This window comes from Lepidothrix coronata, unplaced genomic scaffold (assembly GCF_001604755.1).
Source record: "Lepidothrix coronata isolate B3197 unplaced genomic scaffold, Lepidothrix_coronata-1.0 Scaffold63, whole genome shotgun sequence".
Classification (NCBI taxonomy): Eukaryota; Metazoa; Chordata; class Aves; order Passeriformes; family Pipridae; genus Lepidothrix; species Lepidothrix coronata.
Genome location: NW_016690243.1, coordinates 2,615,099 through 2,635,811, shown reverse-complemented (window position 1 = coordinate 2,635,811; position 20,713 = coordinate 2,615,099). Strand labels below are relative to the sequence as shown.

Sequence of the window (20,713 nt, the reverse complement as noted above, 5' to 3'; positions counted from 1 at the left end):
TCACACTACTACAGCATTGGAGCACATTTCTGGAAACCTACAACTCTGTATTCCAAACTAAGCAGAAGCAAGAACCTCCCATCTACACTAATGGAAACTAAGACATTTGATACAGGGCAAATTCACTCTGATAAGTGTGTCACATCTAAGGAGTCCTGTAGTCTATGTTCAATATATAAATATACTTTGAAACCACAAAAGTAGCAGATTCAGATGCTCACTTGTGTCTTGACTTCCTGTTGCTTATCAGGTTTTGTTGCCTCTTGGAATCCTGGTACAATGAATCACTTAGTAGCAATCCTCAGACTGCCAGTTATCAGTAGGAGCAGGATACTAATTAGGTGCTTGAAATAATTTTGAAACTGTTAAGAAGCACTTAGATTCTGTTACCAAACATACACAAAGAGCAAGGACCACTGATTCCGGTGGTCTGAAGATCACTAGTTCAGATACCTACTTTTCAGAACTCTAACTCTTAAGTCAGATTCCTCAGTGAAACTGTAACTGTAATCTACGTGATGATCACTGACCCCATAAGTCACTGACTTTGTTAGAAATGTACTCTTGCTGAATTCATTGTTAATCACCCTTCAATGTCCTGTTTCCTAATGATTTTCAGTCAAGGCAACATTAAAAACATGGGAAGTACTTTACCACTACAAGCAATCTCCAAGCATATCTTGAATCCAAAGTTCTTTAATGTAGGTAGTAATGTGCAGATAGAAAACCAAAATGGAAACAGTTAAACATCAGAAACTGGTAAATAAGGAAACACAACCTGGAAAATCAGTGCATTTTAAAAACATCCCACACTTGTTCAGTTTAAAAACTTGTCCCTGCCCATGGCAGGGTGATGGGAACTAGATGATCTTTAAGGTCCCTTCCAAATCAAACAGATCTATGATTCTAACTTGATTGAATGGACAGCAGCTCTTGATTATTAGCCCACTTAAAAATGCATCTATTATTCAACTAAGTGCTATGTACAGGTAAGTAACATTTTCTCTTGGAAGTAGATAAAAAGAGAACAATGACACGACCATAAGAAAAGTCACCTAATCTCTGACACAATTCACTTCAAGTGCTGATGTCCTAGTTTACAGTTTTAAGTTACTCTACTATTTATCAAGGATGGGATGGGGAAACAGTTCAGAAGCCCTATGCCGCTGCCAGAAGAGCAGAACCAAGATATACATCGGGTTCTGAGTGGTAACACTGGGAGGCCTCAAATCTTTCATAACATCCACATATAAAGATATCCAATGGGAAGGTCTGTCTTGCTGAGACACACATGAAAGAAGGAATGTACTGTCAGAGGTCAAATCAGCATCTGAGAAGAATCCATACTAAAAAGTAAGACTGCTCAATTTGACAGAAAAAGAAGAGAAACAATACTCAGAAAGAAAACAAAGGAGAGCCTGATTTATTGAAGGGAGGAGCTGTTAACCAGCATATAACAGTCACTTTTATCTTGCAAGATTGAGTCACTTTGATGCTCAGCTTCACAACAGATGCAGTTAGAGACATTAAAATGTTAGAGACATTAAAATGTCTCTAATCACATGTAGAGAACTCGTTCTGGGATGGAAGGAAGTACTGTGGACAATACCTTACTTTTCATATAGACGAAAGTAAAAAAAGGACTGCCACATTAGTTATTTCTGAGAGAACTCATCAATTTTATTCTGGCAAAGAGGTGAGAAACATGAGCAACTGGAACTGGGTTCATCAAAGTAGCTGACTTTCTGATCTGCAGCAAACTTTGTGCTTCTGGTTCCTACAATATTTCCCACCATCACCTTTAAGAGCTGAGTGCCTGAGTGCCTACTTCTCTCCGCTTCTCCCAGCATCTTTTTTACTAGATGGTGAACTTTTATTACCATTTGTTACCAAACTACCTTTGCTCCTTACCAAGCACAGGACAGTCTCTCTATAATAATTTGCCAGTACAGGTAAGTTCAGGAAGAGTTCTTACCTGGTTTTAATACTACTTGAGAGAGGATTATATATGGAAGGAAAAAAATTATTGTCTTTACACTTACCAGAGTCACAGACAGTAAAACAGAAGAGTCACAGACTTAGTCATAACTATAGACAAACTCACAACTCCTAATTGTAATACTACATGATTGGAATGTAGATTAGACCACTTATACCTTGTTGATTTAAGGTCTGTACAGCTACTAAAAACCTTACTATCATTTGTTGCTTACTCAGGTAAGTATTATAAAACTTGCCTTGGCCAAGAATGTCTTTATGGGTGTATACATTTTTAAAGTTTTGACAATGAAAATAAAAATAATCATCACTCACTATATTAACAAATACTTTTAAAGTAAGTTATAAAATTTCTCAGTAACTACTTTCTATACACACCAGTCAGAACAAAAGGGAAGGCTACAGACTACTTGTAGCAAGAAGTAATTCCAGTGAAGTTAGCTCTGCAACAGCCATTATTAACTGTAGAATGTATGAAGACAGAGTACATGCAAAGAGAGTGTTAATGCTTTTTGACAATGCCTCCCACTGGAAGACAAATGAGCTTTAAGTAGTGTATGATCATCAAACCTATTGATTTAAACAAACATGAGAGACACAAAAAATACCAGTTCCTAAGGACAAACATGTGCTTATAATAACATCAGCAACTTGTTCATTCTTTTCCTAGCTGATACTACATCTAACTTCAAGTAAGGGCTGATCACAGAAGACGTGCTACAATAATGAGAAAAAAAAATCTCTTCACACAACAGAACAAAAACCCAGTACTGCGGGCAGTTCTAAGAACTGGTCTATAAAGAATATAAAACAAGTCATAAGTGTTGCATATACAGACTCTATGCTTATGCTTTCATTATTTCATTGTATTTGCAAAATATGATTTTTTTTCCCATCACACATGGAATAGCCACAAACATGACCCATATTATTTAGGAAGAAGAAACAGAGGGTGAGACTTCACTGAAATAATATAGTTAGTCCTGAACACCAAAGATAAAATTCTTACTTGAGTGAAGGTCATAAACAAAATTAAAACTGTTGTTAGGAAAATACCTCAAGGATACTACAACTTTTGCAGAGCCAGTCATCAGAAAGCTAGCACATTAAAAGTTAACGGTTATAATTCAAAATTGCTTTTGAAGTATATAATTGGAATCAAGAGTTTCTCTGCAATTATTTATGAAGAGAAAGTTTTAAGTACTCTGATATTTACATTTGGCACTTAGTACTTACATAAGCAATTGACTTTTCAACAGTGCTGAACAGCCATTAGATTCTAACTTAATTAACATCTCCCTTATTTCACCTCAAGGTTTAATATAAATTGCATTGCATACCAATGACATACTAAAGTGAAACTGCTCTAGCACTTAAATGAAGATGACTAAGTTGTCATTCTCAAGCAATTTTTTTATGGCATTCATCTAAATATACTACAACATAAGTAGTTCTTGAAATGTATATATTCACATGAAAATGCCCTTTGTTAACTATTAAAAACACATCAGACTGATCTGAGTTATGGGGAAAAATGTCAGCGTAAATTTTAAAACTCACAAAGGGGAAAAAAGTCTGGAAAACAAATAAAACTTACTCTTCTGTCATAGTTTCATGATTCATCAAGCCAAAGTTTGGCAAAGGATCTTCAATCTTGGGAGTCTGAGGAACATTTAAAACCGGAGTGGTCTTAGAAGCAAGAAGGGCTCTTTTTTCATCTTTCTCAAGTGCTTTTCTTTTTCCACCGTTCTGAAAATATTCTCGGCATACACTGAAAAAACAAAAAGAAAAATTCCCCAGGAAAACTGAATGCTCTTTTTGGTCATTATTATAGGTAAGACACAAACCAAAGGTTTGAGAGATACAAGTGCTGTCAGCTTTTAAACAAATCTGGGTTTTACTGCAACTTTGGTAAACTAGCTTTAGAAAGGATGTGATACGCTCAACAACACATTTGAAGTCCAGTGGTGGGGTTTTGTATTTTTTTTCCCCCTCAAATTAGGCCGTAAGTCACAGTTGAGTAAACAGATTCAAGACAGTTTTATCTGGATAGACCTTTAAGCAAGACAGCAGAAGTCTTGTCAGAACATCACCAGAGGGTAAACTGCAGCTGTCACCTGAGCACCACAGTTCTCCACTATGGTGCGAAGAGTTACTAAGTAGCTCCCTGTAAACACAGAGGATTTTGAAACATCTGTGTCTTGTCAGGCACATAATATGAGAGAAAAGAAACACAATCCAGGGTTATGGGCTGACTTACATTCACCAGTTTTCAATTTTAATTGAGTTTGCCTGGGCATTTTTTGTTTTTAACTAACAGATATCTGCAGTAGCTGTATCATTGTGAAAGATTTATTTTAGCTTTCAGTTTTCCCCCTAATTTATTTTTCTTACAGGAATTGGAACAAAATAAACTAGTCATACTCAAAGAGAGATGTTAGCCAGTTTTACGAAATTAACGTTACCAAAGAAGTTAAATTACACCTGCACACTTCAACCAGTAGTCAGCATTAGGGCATGAGAAGCAAGCATTTTGTTCGAGAATAACTGAATTTCATCCAAAAAACAGAACTAGAATTGGTAACAATTTGTTGCTTTGCAATTAAAAACCTGACTCCCTTCACAATGCAGTATTTTTAATTAGGTGTACCAGCCAAGTATTTGCATGGAAAGTTTAACAGAAATAGTACTTGTTTGAATAATGTTTTCTGAACAACCCACTTTTGTAATGCTTTCTTGAAATTCATTCCATTTTCCTCTAACAAAGCTGTAGAGGTTTGAAGGAAACATTCCAGAAAACATAAATTCAAGCGTAGTATAGTAATATCTTATACAAAGCAGATTCAAGATAACGGTATTTCAGATAATAAATTCAGGAATGGACATGTTGGTATAATGCTGCATTTAAATCACAAATTGCGACAAGGACTTGGAATACACGGGCCTTATCCAAAGTTTTTATGGTATTTTAGGCACCAAATATACACCATATAAGATGTGAAGGATAAAAAAAAAAAGTCATTGGAGTGGAGTTGCGTTAAGTTTCTTAGATGGAAACACACAATCAGACAGGTACAGACAGAAGTCACGTTACTCCAAGACAGGTAGGAAAGAAGCACCTTGAATCAGAAATGTATAACCACAGAATCAGTAAGGTTGGAAGGGACCACAGTGAGTCATGTAGTCCTACATCCCTGCTCAAGCAGGATCATCCTAGAGCACATTGCACAGGATTGTGTCCAGACAGTTCCTGAATATCTCCAGTGAGGGAGACTCCATGACCTCTCTGGGCAGCACAGTCACTCCCACAGTAAAGAAGTTCTTCCTCATATTCAGGTGGAACTTCCTGTGTGTCAGTTTCTGTCCATTGCCTCTTGTCCTATTGCTCAGCCCCACCCACAAGAGCCTGGCTCCATCCCTCCCTTCAGATAAAGACATTGATGAGGTCCCATCTCAGTCGTCTCTTCTCAAGGCTGAACAGGCCCAGCTCCCTCAGCCTTTCCTCAAAAGAGAGATGTTCCAGTTCGGGCTGCAATACTACCAGACATATAGACTGTAAAACCATACCAACTCCATCCATTACAGATTCCACTTATGGAAAGACAACAATTCTAAAATCAACAAAGTTAAAGCAGAAGGAGCCAGTCATTTAACTTGGCAGGAAAGAGAGTTAAAAAAAATCAATAAGCAAAAGAGAACCAAAGAAAAACACTTGAATTACTGTTGGTATGCTAATTAAAGTGTATTTTACACTATATTGGATTATTTATTTATAAGCATGTGATCAATTTAGAACTATTTAGTTCTGTGTGTCATTTAGTAAAAAAAATGAAACTTGGAAAGAAAAATTTTTTTCCTCAATTTGTCAGCTATTGGTACCGTTTCGTTAGCAGCTTCCAGTCTCTTTATTTTTATTCTAAGTCTTTTCCTTATTACATCTCTTAAAACATCCAGAATCAATGGCAGTTTAAATAGTGTTATACTGCCATTGACGCTGACATATAAGCCACAACACAGTTCACAACCTTGGGAGAATGTATTTTTTTTTCCTCCACTATTCATGTTATCAATTAATTCCCTAGAAGCTGGTAAACTGCCCAGCTTAACACTTAGTGAGCTGTGTGCAGGAGAACCACCTACTCATAAAGTACAGTTTAATTTCCTCTTGTCACTGACAAGGCATTGTTTCCTCATTTTTGGTACTGATGCAAATCAGTACTTTTCCCATCCTTCTATCCCTGTCCATCAAGTCAACTGAGTTCTCATAATTCTGTATTCTTCTCAACTGACCTTCCTCATCTGCACATAAGACACTACCAGAATCAACCACAAGGAGAAGCATCTTCTACTCCTTGGTTTTCCCTGGTGGACAGAGGGCAAGAGCCACAGGAAGGCCCAAGAATGGATAAAATTCTTCATGTTCAGATCCTAGTCTGCATACCAGTGCAGTACCACGAAGTACAAAAAACCTCCATCCAAATCCACCTATCCAAACAAAAAAAACCCCAGGTCACAATCCACTTCATAACCACTGAGGGTTATATCTCCCTTTTATGCTTTTCTGAAGGCACAGTGATTCTGGCATGATTACTGCATGTTGCCCTTTTGGCTCCTGAGCCTTCAGAGGAGCTGCCTATGTACTCCCCTTGTGGAACTGAACCACACACCCACTGTGGGGTAACAGTGAGCATGTGGGCAGGCACTGTGCTAGTAGCTAACCAGAAGTAACACACTCTGTAGTTACCCCACAGTAACTTCTTGATGTAGTCACGTTTAACTTCATGGCCTTTAAAAGCTGTCATTGGTCACTGGTTTTGAGTATGCAGTTATATAAAATTCTGCATTTAACAGTTGTCTCAAGTAATGAACAGAGCATCTCAATTATCTACAAAGAGAAAATTAAGGAATCCATTTTATAATTCTGAGAACTGATGTGGCTCCATTTTTAACTGACATTTAAACATTCAGTCTTTAATGACACAATATTAGGTCTACAATTCACTTCTTCACTGCTTGTGAAGAATTGTGCAATGTAAATGCTACCTGAGCTGACACTTGCTACAGTTCACACAAAATGTGAAAAAAGTATTTCAGGTCTAAACTGTTTTAAGTTTGCTGGCAGAGATTCAGGTCGGGTTTCTGGGTGAAGTGTGCAGTTCATGTTGTTGCTTTAAAAAAGAAACAAAAAACCCAAACCTGTGTATTTCCTCAATGAAACTTGTTTTCCATAGTTCAAATCTCAAATGGTGAATAACCTGTTCAAGCTGAGCCCCCTGCTCTGCCATGTGGGCTGGACATGTAAAGGAGGTCTCAGTAAAAGCCAATATGAATACTTAATATTGTGTTAATACTCTCCAGCAAGAAAAGAGAAGCTTAGTTTTCAAAAAGAGTGATGACCAAACCTAAGCATTTCAATAGAATACGTAAAGAAAAAAATGAGGGTGCCATTTCCAAAAAACACTATATGAAATTTAAAAGCCGCGACAGAATTGGTAAATTAAATTAAACTAAATTAAATGGCGTGGTCAACTTTTATCATGGCAAAAGGCAGTTTCTGATAGCTGTAATCAATGCTTGAGGATTTCAAGCACTCAGTTTTACTGGCTAACTGACACAGTCCATCTCTTTCCTTCTGCTTTATAATGAGGAAAAGGCGAGCTTGACTCATGTTCCTTATAATATTTACTAACCAAAACCTAACACTGAAGATGACTTTCAGTGAGGACACAGAGAAATAACAAATTTCCCTTCAGAGCTGAAGGGAAGTCTGGACTTCCCATCATGGTTTCTGCCAGCAAAACATTTCTCCCCTCCTCCCACATGCTGAGGAACAAATTTATAAATGTCAACTGTCAGAGCTGCTAGTATGAAAAAAATAAAATTGTAAATGCTTCTACAGGTTTAACCCATCCACCTCTCAACATCCAAAGTGAAGGAAGGGACTGTCAATTGCCCTTGTACACATTAATCATACCTATAAGAGCAGAAGTTTCCTTTGGACTGGAAAATATTTTGCGATTGTCATGCACACCCAGCTTCAGGCTAAGGAAATTCAGTATTCAGCACAGGTGAGAGCAGTAGGTTTCTCAATGTAAAGTGTTATAATTTTTTATCAGTATAATTATATTTTTTCAAACTTCAAGTTGAGAAACTTGTATACAATACATTTTTCCATGTTGTTTTTGATACTTGGTCTCAGTTCTAGGGTTTTGAGACATTTTCTTTTTGAGAAATGCAACTAGATCTGTAATCAGATGTTTCTCTGGTGGTGTGTCCACCCCAAGCCAGTTTCTGGAGGAAGTATCTTTTATTATGAGAGAATTCAAAGCATTTGAAAATAGCCAGCAGTTATCATATGATCATTGCTCTAATTAGATCTAGTGTTCAACAAATAGATATGGTTTTGTCAGAACAAAGCAGTCATAGAATATCCTAACTTGGAAGGCATCCACAAGGATCACTTAAGTCCAACTCTTGGCCCAGCACAGGACAGCCCCAAGAACTACACCATGTGCCTGAGAGTAGCGTCCAAAAGCCTCTTGAACTATGGCAGGCTTGGGGTTGCGACCACTTCCTATGGAGCCTGTTCTAGTGCCCAACCACCCTCTGGGTGAAAAATCTTTTCCTAATATCCAACCTAAATCTCCCCTGACACAGGGGAATGTCCTTCATGACATTCCCTCAGGTCCTGTCACTGGTCATCACAGAGATCAGTGCCTGTCTCTCCTCTTCCCTTCACGAGGAAGTTGTAGACTGCCATGAGGTCTCCCTTCAGTCTCTTCTCCTCCAGGCTGAACAGACCAAGTGACCTCAGCTGCTCCTCATCCGCTTCCCTCAGGGCCTTTCACCATCTTCATTGACCTCCTTTGGATGCTCTCCAATAGCTTTATATCTTTCCTATATTGTGGCTCCCAAAAATGCACACAATATTCAAGGTGAGGCCACCCCACTGCAGAGCAGGGCAGGACAATCCCTTCCCTTGACCGGCTGGTGATGCTTTGCCTGATGTCGCCCAGGACATGGTTGGCCCTCCTGGCTGCCAGGGCACTGCTGACACATCTTCAACTTGCCATTGACCAGGACCCCCAGGTCCCTTTCTGCAGTGCTGCTCTCCAGTCTCTTGTTCCCCAGTCTGTACATACATCTAGGATTGCCCCATCCCAGGTGCAGAATCCAGCACTTGTCTTTGTTAAACCTCATACAGTTGGTGATTTCCCAGCCATCTAATTGTCGTGGTCTCTCTGAAGGGCCTCTCTTCCTTCAAGGGAGTCAATACCTCCTCCCAATTTAGTATCTGTACACTACAGTATCACTGGCAAACAACGTGTTTCACAGCAAAAATTAAGACTGTCATACAAATGTGAACACTGAACACCGTCTTTTCCTATTTTAAATGGTTTCCCTCCTCCTGTTTATGCCACCTCCCTCTTAATTCCATTCTCCTAAAAGTGAATTGCTTGAATAACTGCATTCATCAAAAAACCTGCAAAACAGCGTTTAAGGGGCTTGCAAACATTCATTGATTTAATCTTCCAAACCAAAGATGATCAGCTTTCCTAGCAGAGACCTGTTATTCTCAAAGATCCTGTATGAGATTACTTAGCCTTCCCCCCTTCTTTTGACTAGACAGGTCCAGTTTCTAGAAAAGAACCCTAAGGCTTTTGTGGAAAAAATTAGATTTTTCATAATTTCTTTATCATTCTTGGAGTTGAACTGCTGTTTGTTGTTTTTTAAATGCAGTGGCCAAGGTGATATTTTTTCTAAGAGCAAAGCTAAATAAAGTCAGAGCAATACTTTACATATCTTGTTGACAATCTCATCCATACCTTCCAGTATGAAATTTGCCTTTATTGCAAAAGCATCCCATGAGTGCTTCATATTCAGTTTGTGGCCTGTTACAGAATCCAAATAGCTTTTCAAAAGACTGACACAACCAATTATTCCCTGGTCTGTATTTCTACAGCTGATAATGTTTAATATAGTTGATAACATTTAGTATAGTTAACAACAGTGTTAATTTTAATTCTGTTCTTAGAGTGACAATTCCTTTCTCTTTGCAAATTTACAAATTTAATAAATAAACTTTATTCTAGCAGACTTCTAATAAAAGTATTGATTAGTTATGGATACAGAGCAGACACTAGCAGACTCCTTCTCAATAAATCACATTTTAAGATAAGCTCCTCATATCTGTTCTCTGCAAATTCTTCCAAAAAGTTCTGCATTCACCTGACACTAATTTCAACAGAACCATATTTCTTTGCTCACAAAACAGTCAAAAGAGTTTTTTGAAAAAATATAGGTCTAGATAATGTTTTGTCATGATAGCAAAAAATAAAATCTGCACTTCTAACTATTTAAAAAAACAGTCAAGTCAACATAAGTCTTAACACTGATGCAAAAGCAACAGAAAGAAGCAAACCTGCTGGTCTAGCTCATTTTGTTCTAACTAGAACCAGAATAGGCTGGCATTCACTGTCCACACAAATGTTCATCAGCCTACCTATGCCAGCAAAAATTAAGAGTTAGGACAATTAGTTAGGGTAAGCACCATCTTACCCTTTTCTTCATTTTGTGTTGTAATACAAATGAAAGAGCATCAGAAGTGTTAATTTGCAAATACCATTTGCTATTTGCAATTTTCTAAATATATAAAAAGAAAGGAAGGAAAGAACAGTTGAGTGTTGTTCAGGTTTTTTACACCACTGCTCAGGGGATCATTAACCTGGATCTGGAAGTGGATGAAGTTTTAATCACTCTTCTGCTGTCTCTCTCCCCAGTTCACAGTTCTATAATGTTGCCTTGAAACAAATAAAACTGGCCCCATACCACTCAGCATATGGCCACCAGCACAGTCTATAATGTACTGCTTTCCATCTTTTACAGTTCCTAGAGTCTGGATATGTGCTTCTTTAAATCAAAACTAGAGAGGTAAAATAATAAGTTTTATGTCATCTGGTTTAAGAAGTAATGTCAGAATTTTTCTAGTATCTTCAATTAAATAGCTAGAAAGACTTTTGAAAGGAGAACTCGGCAACAAAACTGTTATTCTTGATCCTGAGAAGTACACATAGCTTCTCTAGTTGTTATTCTGCCCTCTCTGATTTATTTTATCAGATGCTAAGAGAATATAAGGAAAATGAAGGAAAGAAAAAAAACCACAGTCTTTTGTGCCCTTTCTTTTTTTTTTATTTTCACTTCTCAGTTTCAGATCTCTGAAAAGATATTCCTTCAAATTAAAACAAAACTCAAGTCTCTCCTTTCTTCAGCACGGATACACTGGTGGTTCCAAATTATTTTCAGCATTTCAGTCCCAAATTAAAATTCATCTAATATAAAACAGCTATCTTCCTGCTGTCATGGTGACACAGTAATAAGCATTGAGCAAAAGCTTTCACTGAAGTCTCATGTAAGTTCTTTTGAGTGCAATTATGCAATCAGGCACAAGGAAGAGTAACAACAAGGGGACCTGCCACCTGTCTGGCACACCTCTTGGCCCTGTGAGAAGGAACAAAATATTGCAGAACACTAAGTCAATCTGGTATGTTCTGGTATTTAGCAACCCAGGCCTCAGTTTATGCTCAGACAGAAATGAAAAATGCCCCTCTCTTTCTGCTGATGTAGAAACTTTTGACCCCTTGACTTCGCAAACTGAAGTTACACGCTTTATCTGAAGCTTTATACTAAGACAGAGCATTTTAGTGTCTCTTAATGGGTGAATTCTCTTCTTTATACAAGCTCAGGCTGCAAGGCCCAAACTGGACACTTATTTAAATGTTTACTTTGTAAATGATCTATAACAGAAACCAAGTGAGAGCCCAAAACCTTCAATACACAGGCCATCAGCTGTCCTCCTCTGTCCACAAAGAACATTCTGTCCTACAGGGTAACTGACAAGCTTGCCACATGCTGAGGGAATACTGCTTAGCCGAAATTAAAGTGCACGCAGCCCTATTGAAAAAAGTTTCACACCTTACATGACAATCAAATTGCAAGAAAATATCAAGCAATATTCCACAGAATCTGCCCTGGGTCCAGTACAACTAGTTTTTTCACAGATAACCTGAACTGCGGGTCAGTTCCAGTTCCTTAAGGGATCTGAGAATGACGCTAAACCAGGGCAGGGTGTGGGGAAAACACTGCAAGAAATTACAGTACTAGAATTCAGTATGATTCAAGAAAGTGTAATGAAAAAAAGAGAAATACAAGTATCAGCATTTCCACCGAAGTAATGAATAGCACAAATACAAAAAAACAACTAGCAACTGAGGAAGCCTGCAACAGAAACAGGCAGTTGGGGATCACAAGTGATCATAAATCAATGCCCTGCCAACTAAAAAAAACCCAAACAAAACAAGCAAACAGAACCCAAAACACCACCAACAAAAATACCAAAATCCCACCAAACAAGATCAACAGCATAAACAAGAGTTTATTACATCATCAATAAAATCTGTTTATTTTATTTATCCCTGACAAGGCCATTGAAATGCTCTATCCATTTTTAGGCATAGTTCTTTATAACCGAATCACCTCTCTTGTAATTGGGATAAAGATACATAAAGCATATCCAGAAAGGGATCTATAAAGAAACACTTATCTGTGGTGGGTTATATCCAAGCTAAAGGATGAAAGTAAGTACAGGAATGGTTTTCAAATATGTAAGAGTCTATGGCAGGAAAAAAATCCCCTAGCTTGTTATTACTTGCTCCATTTCCAGAAGCCACCGAACAGCTCAAGTTGCCACCAAGGTGTACTCTAGATCAACTGTTTCACAGTCAATCACCTCTCCTTTCTGTTTTATGGGCTCAAGGGAATTTAAATTTAATGATATCACATCTGCTATTCTTTGCTGCCTTTTACTCAGCACTTTGAAACACTCACCTGCAGGACCTACAGACTGGCACACAAGATTACTTTTCCCTTTTCTGAAGTCATTTGCAAAGGCAGGACCACTGATAAATTCTCTTCCCATTAAAATTTCAACAGCATTTTGTTTTATTCTGCTGTACAGATTCTATACTACGTCTTGGATGCCAGCAATTCTGAATGACTAACATTTCTCCTCTTTTAAGAATTTATTTTCCTCAAGGATTGAAATAGTTTACCTTCTCATTTCATTACTTCACAATTCGGATAGCCCAGCAAAAATTAGATGCTTATGACTAATAGGAATTTTGAAGTTTTAAATACATTTGAAACAAGTTTCATGGTGGTTAAAGTCTGTTGCAGGAGATTAAGAATCAAAAACTAAGTACCAGAGATTTACATCTAGAGATCAAGCCCTATTATATGCACCTATTATATCAAACCAAAACCCTGAAAATTAAACTTGAGCTACACTCAACACATTTACTCAGTTTAGGTTGAAAAGCATGGAAAATTAACTCACAGGATTACTTGCAAACAGCTTCAGTATGTCAGGAAACAAAAACAGTTGAAAATATTGCAAAAAAGATCACCTCATAACAGAACACTTCATAAGCTATTTCCTTAGCAAGTTGGAACACTAAGAAGGTATTGGTTTTAGGAAGAAATAAATAATGAACATGTTATAGAACAAATCTAAAATACTGGCAAAAAAGTAAAAAACACTTAAGTTTTGTATTATAAATAATTGCAAGTAGAAGAGTGCAATTGTGTGTTTCAAATACATTAAGATTTACCTGCAACACCATTCAATTCGGCCTTCCCCTTCACAAGTTTTTGCCCAGTGATTATCTGCAAGGTTTTTCATTGCCACAGCATATTCACACAGAGTTTCCTCATCCTCACAGTGTTCACGCCAGATCTTATCAAAGTCTCCCACTAAACAAAACAAAACAAAAAAAATGCACATCAGATACAAAGTCTCTCATTATCTCCTTGGCAAAATCCCCATCTTCCAGTTAAAAACTTACATAATGCACCAAGAGATTAGTTTACCTGTTCATAACAAAAAACAAGGTCCTCTTTCTCTAGTCAAACACAAAATTCCAAGTTTTGGAGCAGGAAGGGGCTATCGAGTACTTGGGAAACTAGAAATGTTATCAGTACACAGATTTTGTTCAGCTTGTTCTCTGAAATTAAAGTCCCTGGGAAGTTTCGCTTTCAGGTTTCTGTGCATGAGCATTAACATGACAAACATTTTAGAAATAAACGACTGAAAGGTTTTTTCTAACATTCATGCCCATGGCAAATATCGTGGATGATATTACATGAAAAAGTCACAAAAATAAAGTTTAACACAGAATACAGATTTCTTTGGATACACTGGAAAAGAAATTCAAGCCTTCATTGATTTCTGTCTAATCAAGCCAAGCCCAGTGAAATAGCTTCTAGGGGACAATACTGAAGAATCAAACTATGACCAGGAAATCACAAACTCGTCTGCAGATCTCTAGGGACAGATTTATTTCCATGCTGGTTCACATGTTGAAAAGAAGTCTTGCAGAATAAGTTCTGGCACTTTAAAGTAATCAAACATGATGATTTTCCTTCTTTTGCTGCTAAGTATCCACTTCTAGCCTGCTTTACATAATGTACTGCTAAACAAAAACAAGATAAATGCTGGTAGTGGCTAGCCACAATTCTTATTGTGCTTTCTACAGCATGTAAACCCTTGGTGTACCTTACTAAAAGCGTGTTCCTGCTCTAAGAAAGAAAAATACATGTTCGCTAGTATGATGTTCACTAATTTGTTTTGTGTTTCTTAATCATAAACGTGTGCACACATCTAGAATTTATGTCAATCTGTAGAATAAAAATTACGTATCGATTTTGCACCTACAAGCTAATACAGCTGAAAATAAGTCTTCAAGAGTACAACTGTACTTTAAGCTTTGATGTGGACAACCAACACACTTTTCACAACATGGTTCCGGAACCAGTTTTTGTAGCACCTTTATATTAGAAGGTAATACTTTGAAAGTGTATCAGCCATAAACTAACAATTAATGTCTGTTAAAGCCTGAAAGTAGCTTACGGTAGGACCTGTCCTCATATCAGCAAGATATTTGTTTCTAACCCACTTATGGTAGTTTCTTTGATGTGCTTTGTTTCAATTAGCAGTAACTAATGAATTTCTTCCAGTGACAACCTTTTTATTTTTCCCCCCCTATCCAAAGCAGTAACAAACCTCACCTCATCTGTCCTCCACTTACAGAAAGTCTGGCTATGATGGACAAGTATAGACATATTATTTAAAAGATTAAAACCAATCATCCAGGTTACTCCCTATTTAAGTTTGATTTAGGGATGTCATAGCAATTTTCTCTTAAAAAATAATCATACAGCACACTTGTATAATCAAAATGAGTCAAGTTTAAAATTATGTGTTTATATTCCCTTGTGTGAGATGGCAGTTGAGATGGAAGGGAGTGGCTACGATTTAATTTTATCAAAACAGGGAAGCTATGCAAGAAATCACGTACTCTGCCTGCTATTCAACAAGCACATACAAGACAGTTATTGCAATGGACAAAAAAAAAAAAGGTATAATACTGAATAGCATCCCTCATTATTTCCCAAATGATCCAAGTTCAGAGAGATATGCTTTATACGAAAAGGCACCAGCAAGCTGACCACCAGAGCAGAGAAAACACCCACGTCACAGGCAGGCCCCCACAGCAGTTTCTGCTAAAACCTGTGGGCCACTTTTCCAGAGCTTTCAGGAGAGTCTTATGTACATACAATCATGCAGAACAGAACATACTGTACTGAGAAAAGAGAGCAGAAAATAGCACAGAGAGTGGCCTACCAGCAAAGAAGGCAAAACAAATATAACTCTGAGGAATCTGTATTAATCTGTATTTCTTGTGTCATCGAAGTGCAGACTCTATACAGCACCAAGCCAGAAAGCACTAGCCAAGTTCAAAGTAATTCTCCATAGCCAATTAATTCTGGTGCAAGTTAGATAGAGTGTCATAGTTTCTTTGACACAATACTCTGAATCTTATTGAATGCTCCAGATAATTGTGAAATGCTTGAATGATCTGCACCTGCTAAAGATTTGTTTGAAGAATACATGGCTAATTAGAAAGTAAAATGTAAATGAATGAAGACTTATTGAAGGAAAATACCACAAATACAGAATCCAAAGTTTAATACTGTTCAGTACGTCATCTGGTCTGTTCTTAAGTGATTATTCTATTGCTAAATACCCCTTTTCCTTAACATTAAAAAAATAAGACAGATGGGAAAGAAGAAATATGCAAAAACCAGACATTCTTAACTAGCCAGTCCTTACTTACAGCAAAGTAGTGATGTCTCGTAACACTGAATCCTGCTCTCATAGCAGCTCTTACTTCCTTCTGAACAAGGCATAGATTTGCACCTCTCCCTCAAAGTCAGACAAAGGTCAAAAGCATCCACAGATAAAAGATCTTAAATTTAGATATACAGCAACAGACCCAAAGCTGACAGACAGCAGGCTGGGACATGATCTTTGGGTTACAAAAGAGCTGCCTATGACAGTAACAGCTTCTTGGCTCTGGGCTGACAAGAAAATAAAACTGAATTATATGAATTATACAGGATATAGAGTAGAATGATTTAGGAGAGAGATGCAGAACAAAATTGAAAAATTCATCACGAAGTAATTTCATCACACATCCTATATCAAGTCAATTCTGTGTGCACTTCTGGTTTGTCTTCATTTACCAATACAGAGATACAGAAAATGGCTATGTGGGACAGATACGGCACAACTTTTGTATAAGGAACACTTAAATAGAAAAAAGAAGAATATAGGTGACAGGAAATGTAAATATGGAGCAACTGTCCGGTTGTTCTAAGAGCAGGAGACATTCAGAAAGAGCAGCTTAAAAGCAAAAAAAAAAAGTTATTTCCTCATAAAATGTATAATTGAGTTTAAAGTCCATGCACCTGGGCAAACTATGAGAAGAAAATCCATGACAAACTCCATACTGAAGATGCAATTTCTACCTCAGGACCTCCTAGACCATGAAATCACTCAAATATAGAATGGTAAGCAAGCATACAGTGATAATCCAGCAGCACTTCTCACTTACTCTTGCCTAAGCATCTGCTGTCGACCCACTGTCAATACTGACTTTTATAATGCCCATTTCTCTGCCCTTTCATGAAGAGAAGCTCCAAAACAACTGCAGATAAAAGGGTTATCTTAAAACACTGGCATCATTGTGCAGGGACTTTCAAAAAGAGTCTGAAGTCAAGCTTCCCTTGAGCAAGCAGAATGGCAGTGGATTGTTTTGTTTGGGTTTTTTGTCCCCATTATTTTCCAGAGTGAGCTTTGAGAAGACACAAACGGGCATACAAGATTCACAGAAGCCTTAAATTCAGAATCATTCTCCAATACTGAGTTGAAAATGCAAATAATCCTTCCTATCTCTTGAGATTTTACATGACTACAATAGGTCTTGCAGCATCCAATTTCAAACTGATACCTAGAACACATAAAAGCTATGTATTGATTTTTTTAATCAATACATTATAATGCACTGTGTATTAATTTTTACAGCAATACATTATAATCCATGTGCAAATACTGCATTAACTCTACTAGAGTTAAACAGTTATTTATGAATCAATAAATTCTTGCTTGTATAACCAAAAAGGCAGTAAAATACGCAGGAAGGTTTCACTACAAAACTAACAGTTACTAGAAAAATAAGATAAATAAAATCTTCTGTTAAGCAATCAGTAACACTGCAAATAAAATAGCAATTTGTGGTAGGCTAATGCAATGGAATAAAAAGTCTTGCATCGCTGATCACATCTTGAAGTTAATACTTGATTTTGTGTATCAATTTTTTCATCTCACATACTCATGACCATATCATAATATAAAGGTGACTCAACACTCTTATTGTGCACCCAGAGATCACCTTTTAGGCAATTTAAAACCTCTTTTGAGCACTGAATTTTCAGAGATCTTCATACAGCTCAGATCTCCATCAAGGAACCATTTATGCCAGTGTTCAACTGAAAAGTTTGTTTGGCAAACCTAGCTCATAAGAGGAGCTTCACAAACTCAAATCACTACAGTGACGTTATTCTAAAGTTATTTAATATTTGCTCAACTTTATCCAGAATTACCTAGAAAATAAATAAATTACCAACTTTTCACCTTGAAGATGAACTAGTCCTTTAAAAACAAGAAAGGCCAAAGCCCACCGCTTCCAAGAATTCTGTCAGTGAACAACTGACTGACCAACTTGTTCTCTGTAGCACACCCTTTTCTAACACAGTAACAAAAATCTAATACTATTTACCTAGAACAGATGAATCCATCTAAGTAATTTCCACCCACATTAATATTGCCTGCAGAATAGCCAAGCCATAACCCTGAACTCTCCCACAGAGTAATCAGTAGTTGCTGAATACTGTCACAAAGAGAACAGGTCAGGCACACAGAAGTTATTTTTCAATTATGAGATAATTTTAATTGTGGGTAACAGCAACGGAGACCTAACATTAGCTGTAAGTTTCAGCAACTGAAAACATTTCTAATAGAGAAGAATCATACCAGATTGGTAAGAACTCCCCTCATTCCACATTTATTTACAAGGTCTCATCAAAGCTCCCTAGAACAATGTGAGAAGACCATTCTTGATGGGATAATCCTACACCATAATTCTTCTCTCCAGGAAGTCTATTATCAAGAACAAAAAAATACATCTTTCTTCCATCCCATTTTTTAAAAAAAAAATAGTTTTAAAGACACTTATTTGTAGAGTGTTAAATTGAGCTGTCATTTAAGGTGTGTTTATGAAGTTAAGAGAAAAATTAATTAGTCCATTATTCTCCAACTTCTGACAGAACATATCAGTTGGCATTTTTAACAAAACACAACCCTCTGAAATGTAAAGGAAATAGAGCTCAGTTTTGCTAAAGTCAGTATTTTTCATTTTGGAATGGGATAAAACCCCAAACAACTAATCTGAATAATTCTGTTTTATCGAGCAATAAAATAGTTGTCATATAGAGTTATAAAAGTATTATCTGCACCCACAAGAAGAGATGTATAACTACTATTTTCCTTAATTTCATTGGTACTCTTCAAAAAACAGTGCTGCCATCTCTGAAAATCTCAAAACTAAGCACAAAATACTTCATTCATCACCAAATAAACTTCGCATCCCAAAATTTAACTGACATTGTGCATTTAAGCCTTCATGTACACACAGTGCAGGTTTAGATATTAAGCAACAACTTCCTTCAAAAGAAACATTACTTTAGCACTTGAGAAAAAGTGGGATTAGAACTGCCACTATTTCCTTTTGGAAAACTAAAATGTTCTGAATTCAAGGTAGCTGTAATTGAGTCAAAAAAAAAAAAAAAGAGACCAAACAAGGGTTTAAGGGTCTGAAGCCTTGGCAAATACAAATAATGTAGAAAACCAGATTCAATCCATTCCTTTTTCAATACTTCCATTTACAGCAAATTGCCTTCCTATTTTCTTCTCTACCGGAGCTTTGAAGGCTCTGGTAGAAGAGAAAATAAGGTCAGTACATTGACTACCAATGAAAGACAGAAGCAAAACTGACATGTTAATATTTGTATAATAGTTATTAATATTAATAATAAATCAATAAAAATAAATCTTACTCATTGTAAAAAAGCAAACCTATCACAAAACTAACACGTGTCCATGACAATACTGGATACCTTCTGGATAACTGGATGACAGGCTGTTGGCCATAGCAATGCCTAGCAAAATATCTGAGTTTTCTTTTTTGTTGTTGATGGTAATGCACTGCAGAATGAAAAAATCCATCTCATTTTCAGTCTCTTAAGACCACCTCTCACTTGCTGGAAACAGTAAACTAGCTTCTACAACATATTAAACAGTAAATGGGAAAGGCAATCTTACACTGTTCACTAGGCTAAAGCTGAAATTCACTTTCTATGAATATCTGATAAAATTTCCTCATTAACCTTGTCAGTTGAAATTTAGCTGTACTACTAATGTATGGATGCAGTGGCGATGATAAGAAAAATTAATTATATGAAGAGTATCAGCAATTATACCTACATAATTTTCAGTATATACAAGATAAACTAAAAGCATATCCGGCATTCCTTGTGAAAGACATTAGGCATTTTTGGCTTCAGTGTTTTCCAGTTTTACACATCTATGTACAGAACATGAACTTCAACTTGGACAAAGTTCAAGCAATCAGAGCTAATATTTTCCTTCTCTTGTCTGACTAGTATTTGTTTCATATTTCTCAGGATTTACCTGAAATACTTCAGAATAAAATATTTTAAAAACCTGAAGTGTAAGAATCTAATTTTCTCTGTCTCAGTATCAATGTTCCTTCCTTCTACTTACATAGAAAGGATTCATTTGACCAAACGTGGATTTTTACATTTGCCCTGTTAGATAAACCTCCTATCCATCTGTTTACGCTGAACAGACTCAGAGGGCGCAATTCAGGTGATATTTCAGCATCTACGGGGGTCAGCTTAGATCACCTTGAAGACTGATCTGTGTCTCTGATCTGCTACAAGTCTCTGATGGCTGTCACACAAACGCTGAGGAGCTTGTTTGTGATAGTTTAAGCAATTACTGCCCCCAGGTGTTGGATCTGCTCTGCTGGAAACTTCACTCTCCTCTTCCCCAGGCCTGACTTTGTGGGATGGAATATGAGCTCACCATAACACCACCAATGTGGAGATGAAATTCAGTAGTTTTTAACAGAAACTACTGAATTTGGTAATTTGTACAAATGCAGGAGCAAAAATTGGA

At 36.9% G+C, this 20,713-nt stretch overlaps 1 protein-coding gene across 2 annotated transcripts in view; it reads right to left on the bottom strand.

Moving 5' to 3' along the window:
• BMT2 (base methyltransferase of 25S rRNA 2 homolog) overlaps nucleotides 1–20,713 on the bottom strand; it is a 36,617-nt gene that overhangs the window by 11,328 nt on the left and 4,576 nt on the right. For both annotated transcript variants that reach the window (XM_017817816.1, XM_017817817.1), the window contains exons 2-3: nucleotides 13,665–13,806; nucleotides 3,596–3,769 (exon numbers count right to left, since the gene is read on the bottom strand). In XM_017817816.1, the coding sequence (XP_017673305.1) occupies nucleotides 3,596–3,769; nucleotides 13,665–13,806 (316 nt within the window). The remainder of the gene's footprint in view (nucleotides 1–3,595; nucleotides 3,770–13,664; nucleotides 13,807–20,713) is intronic.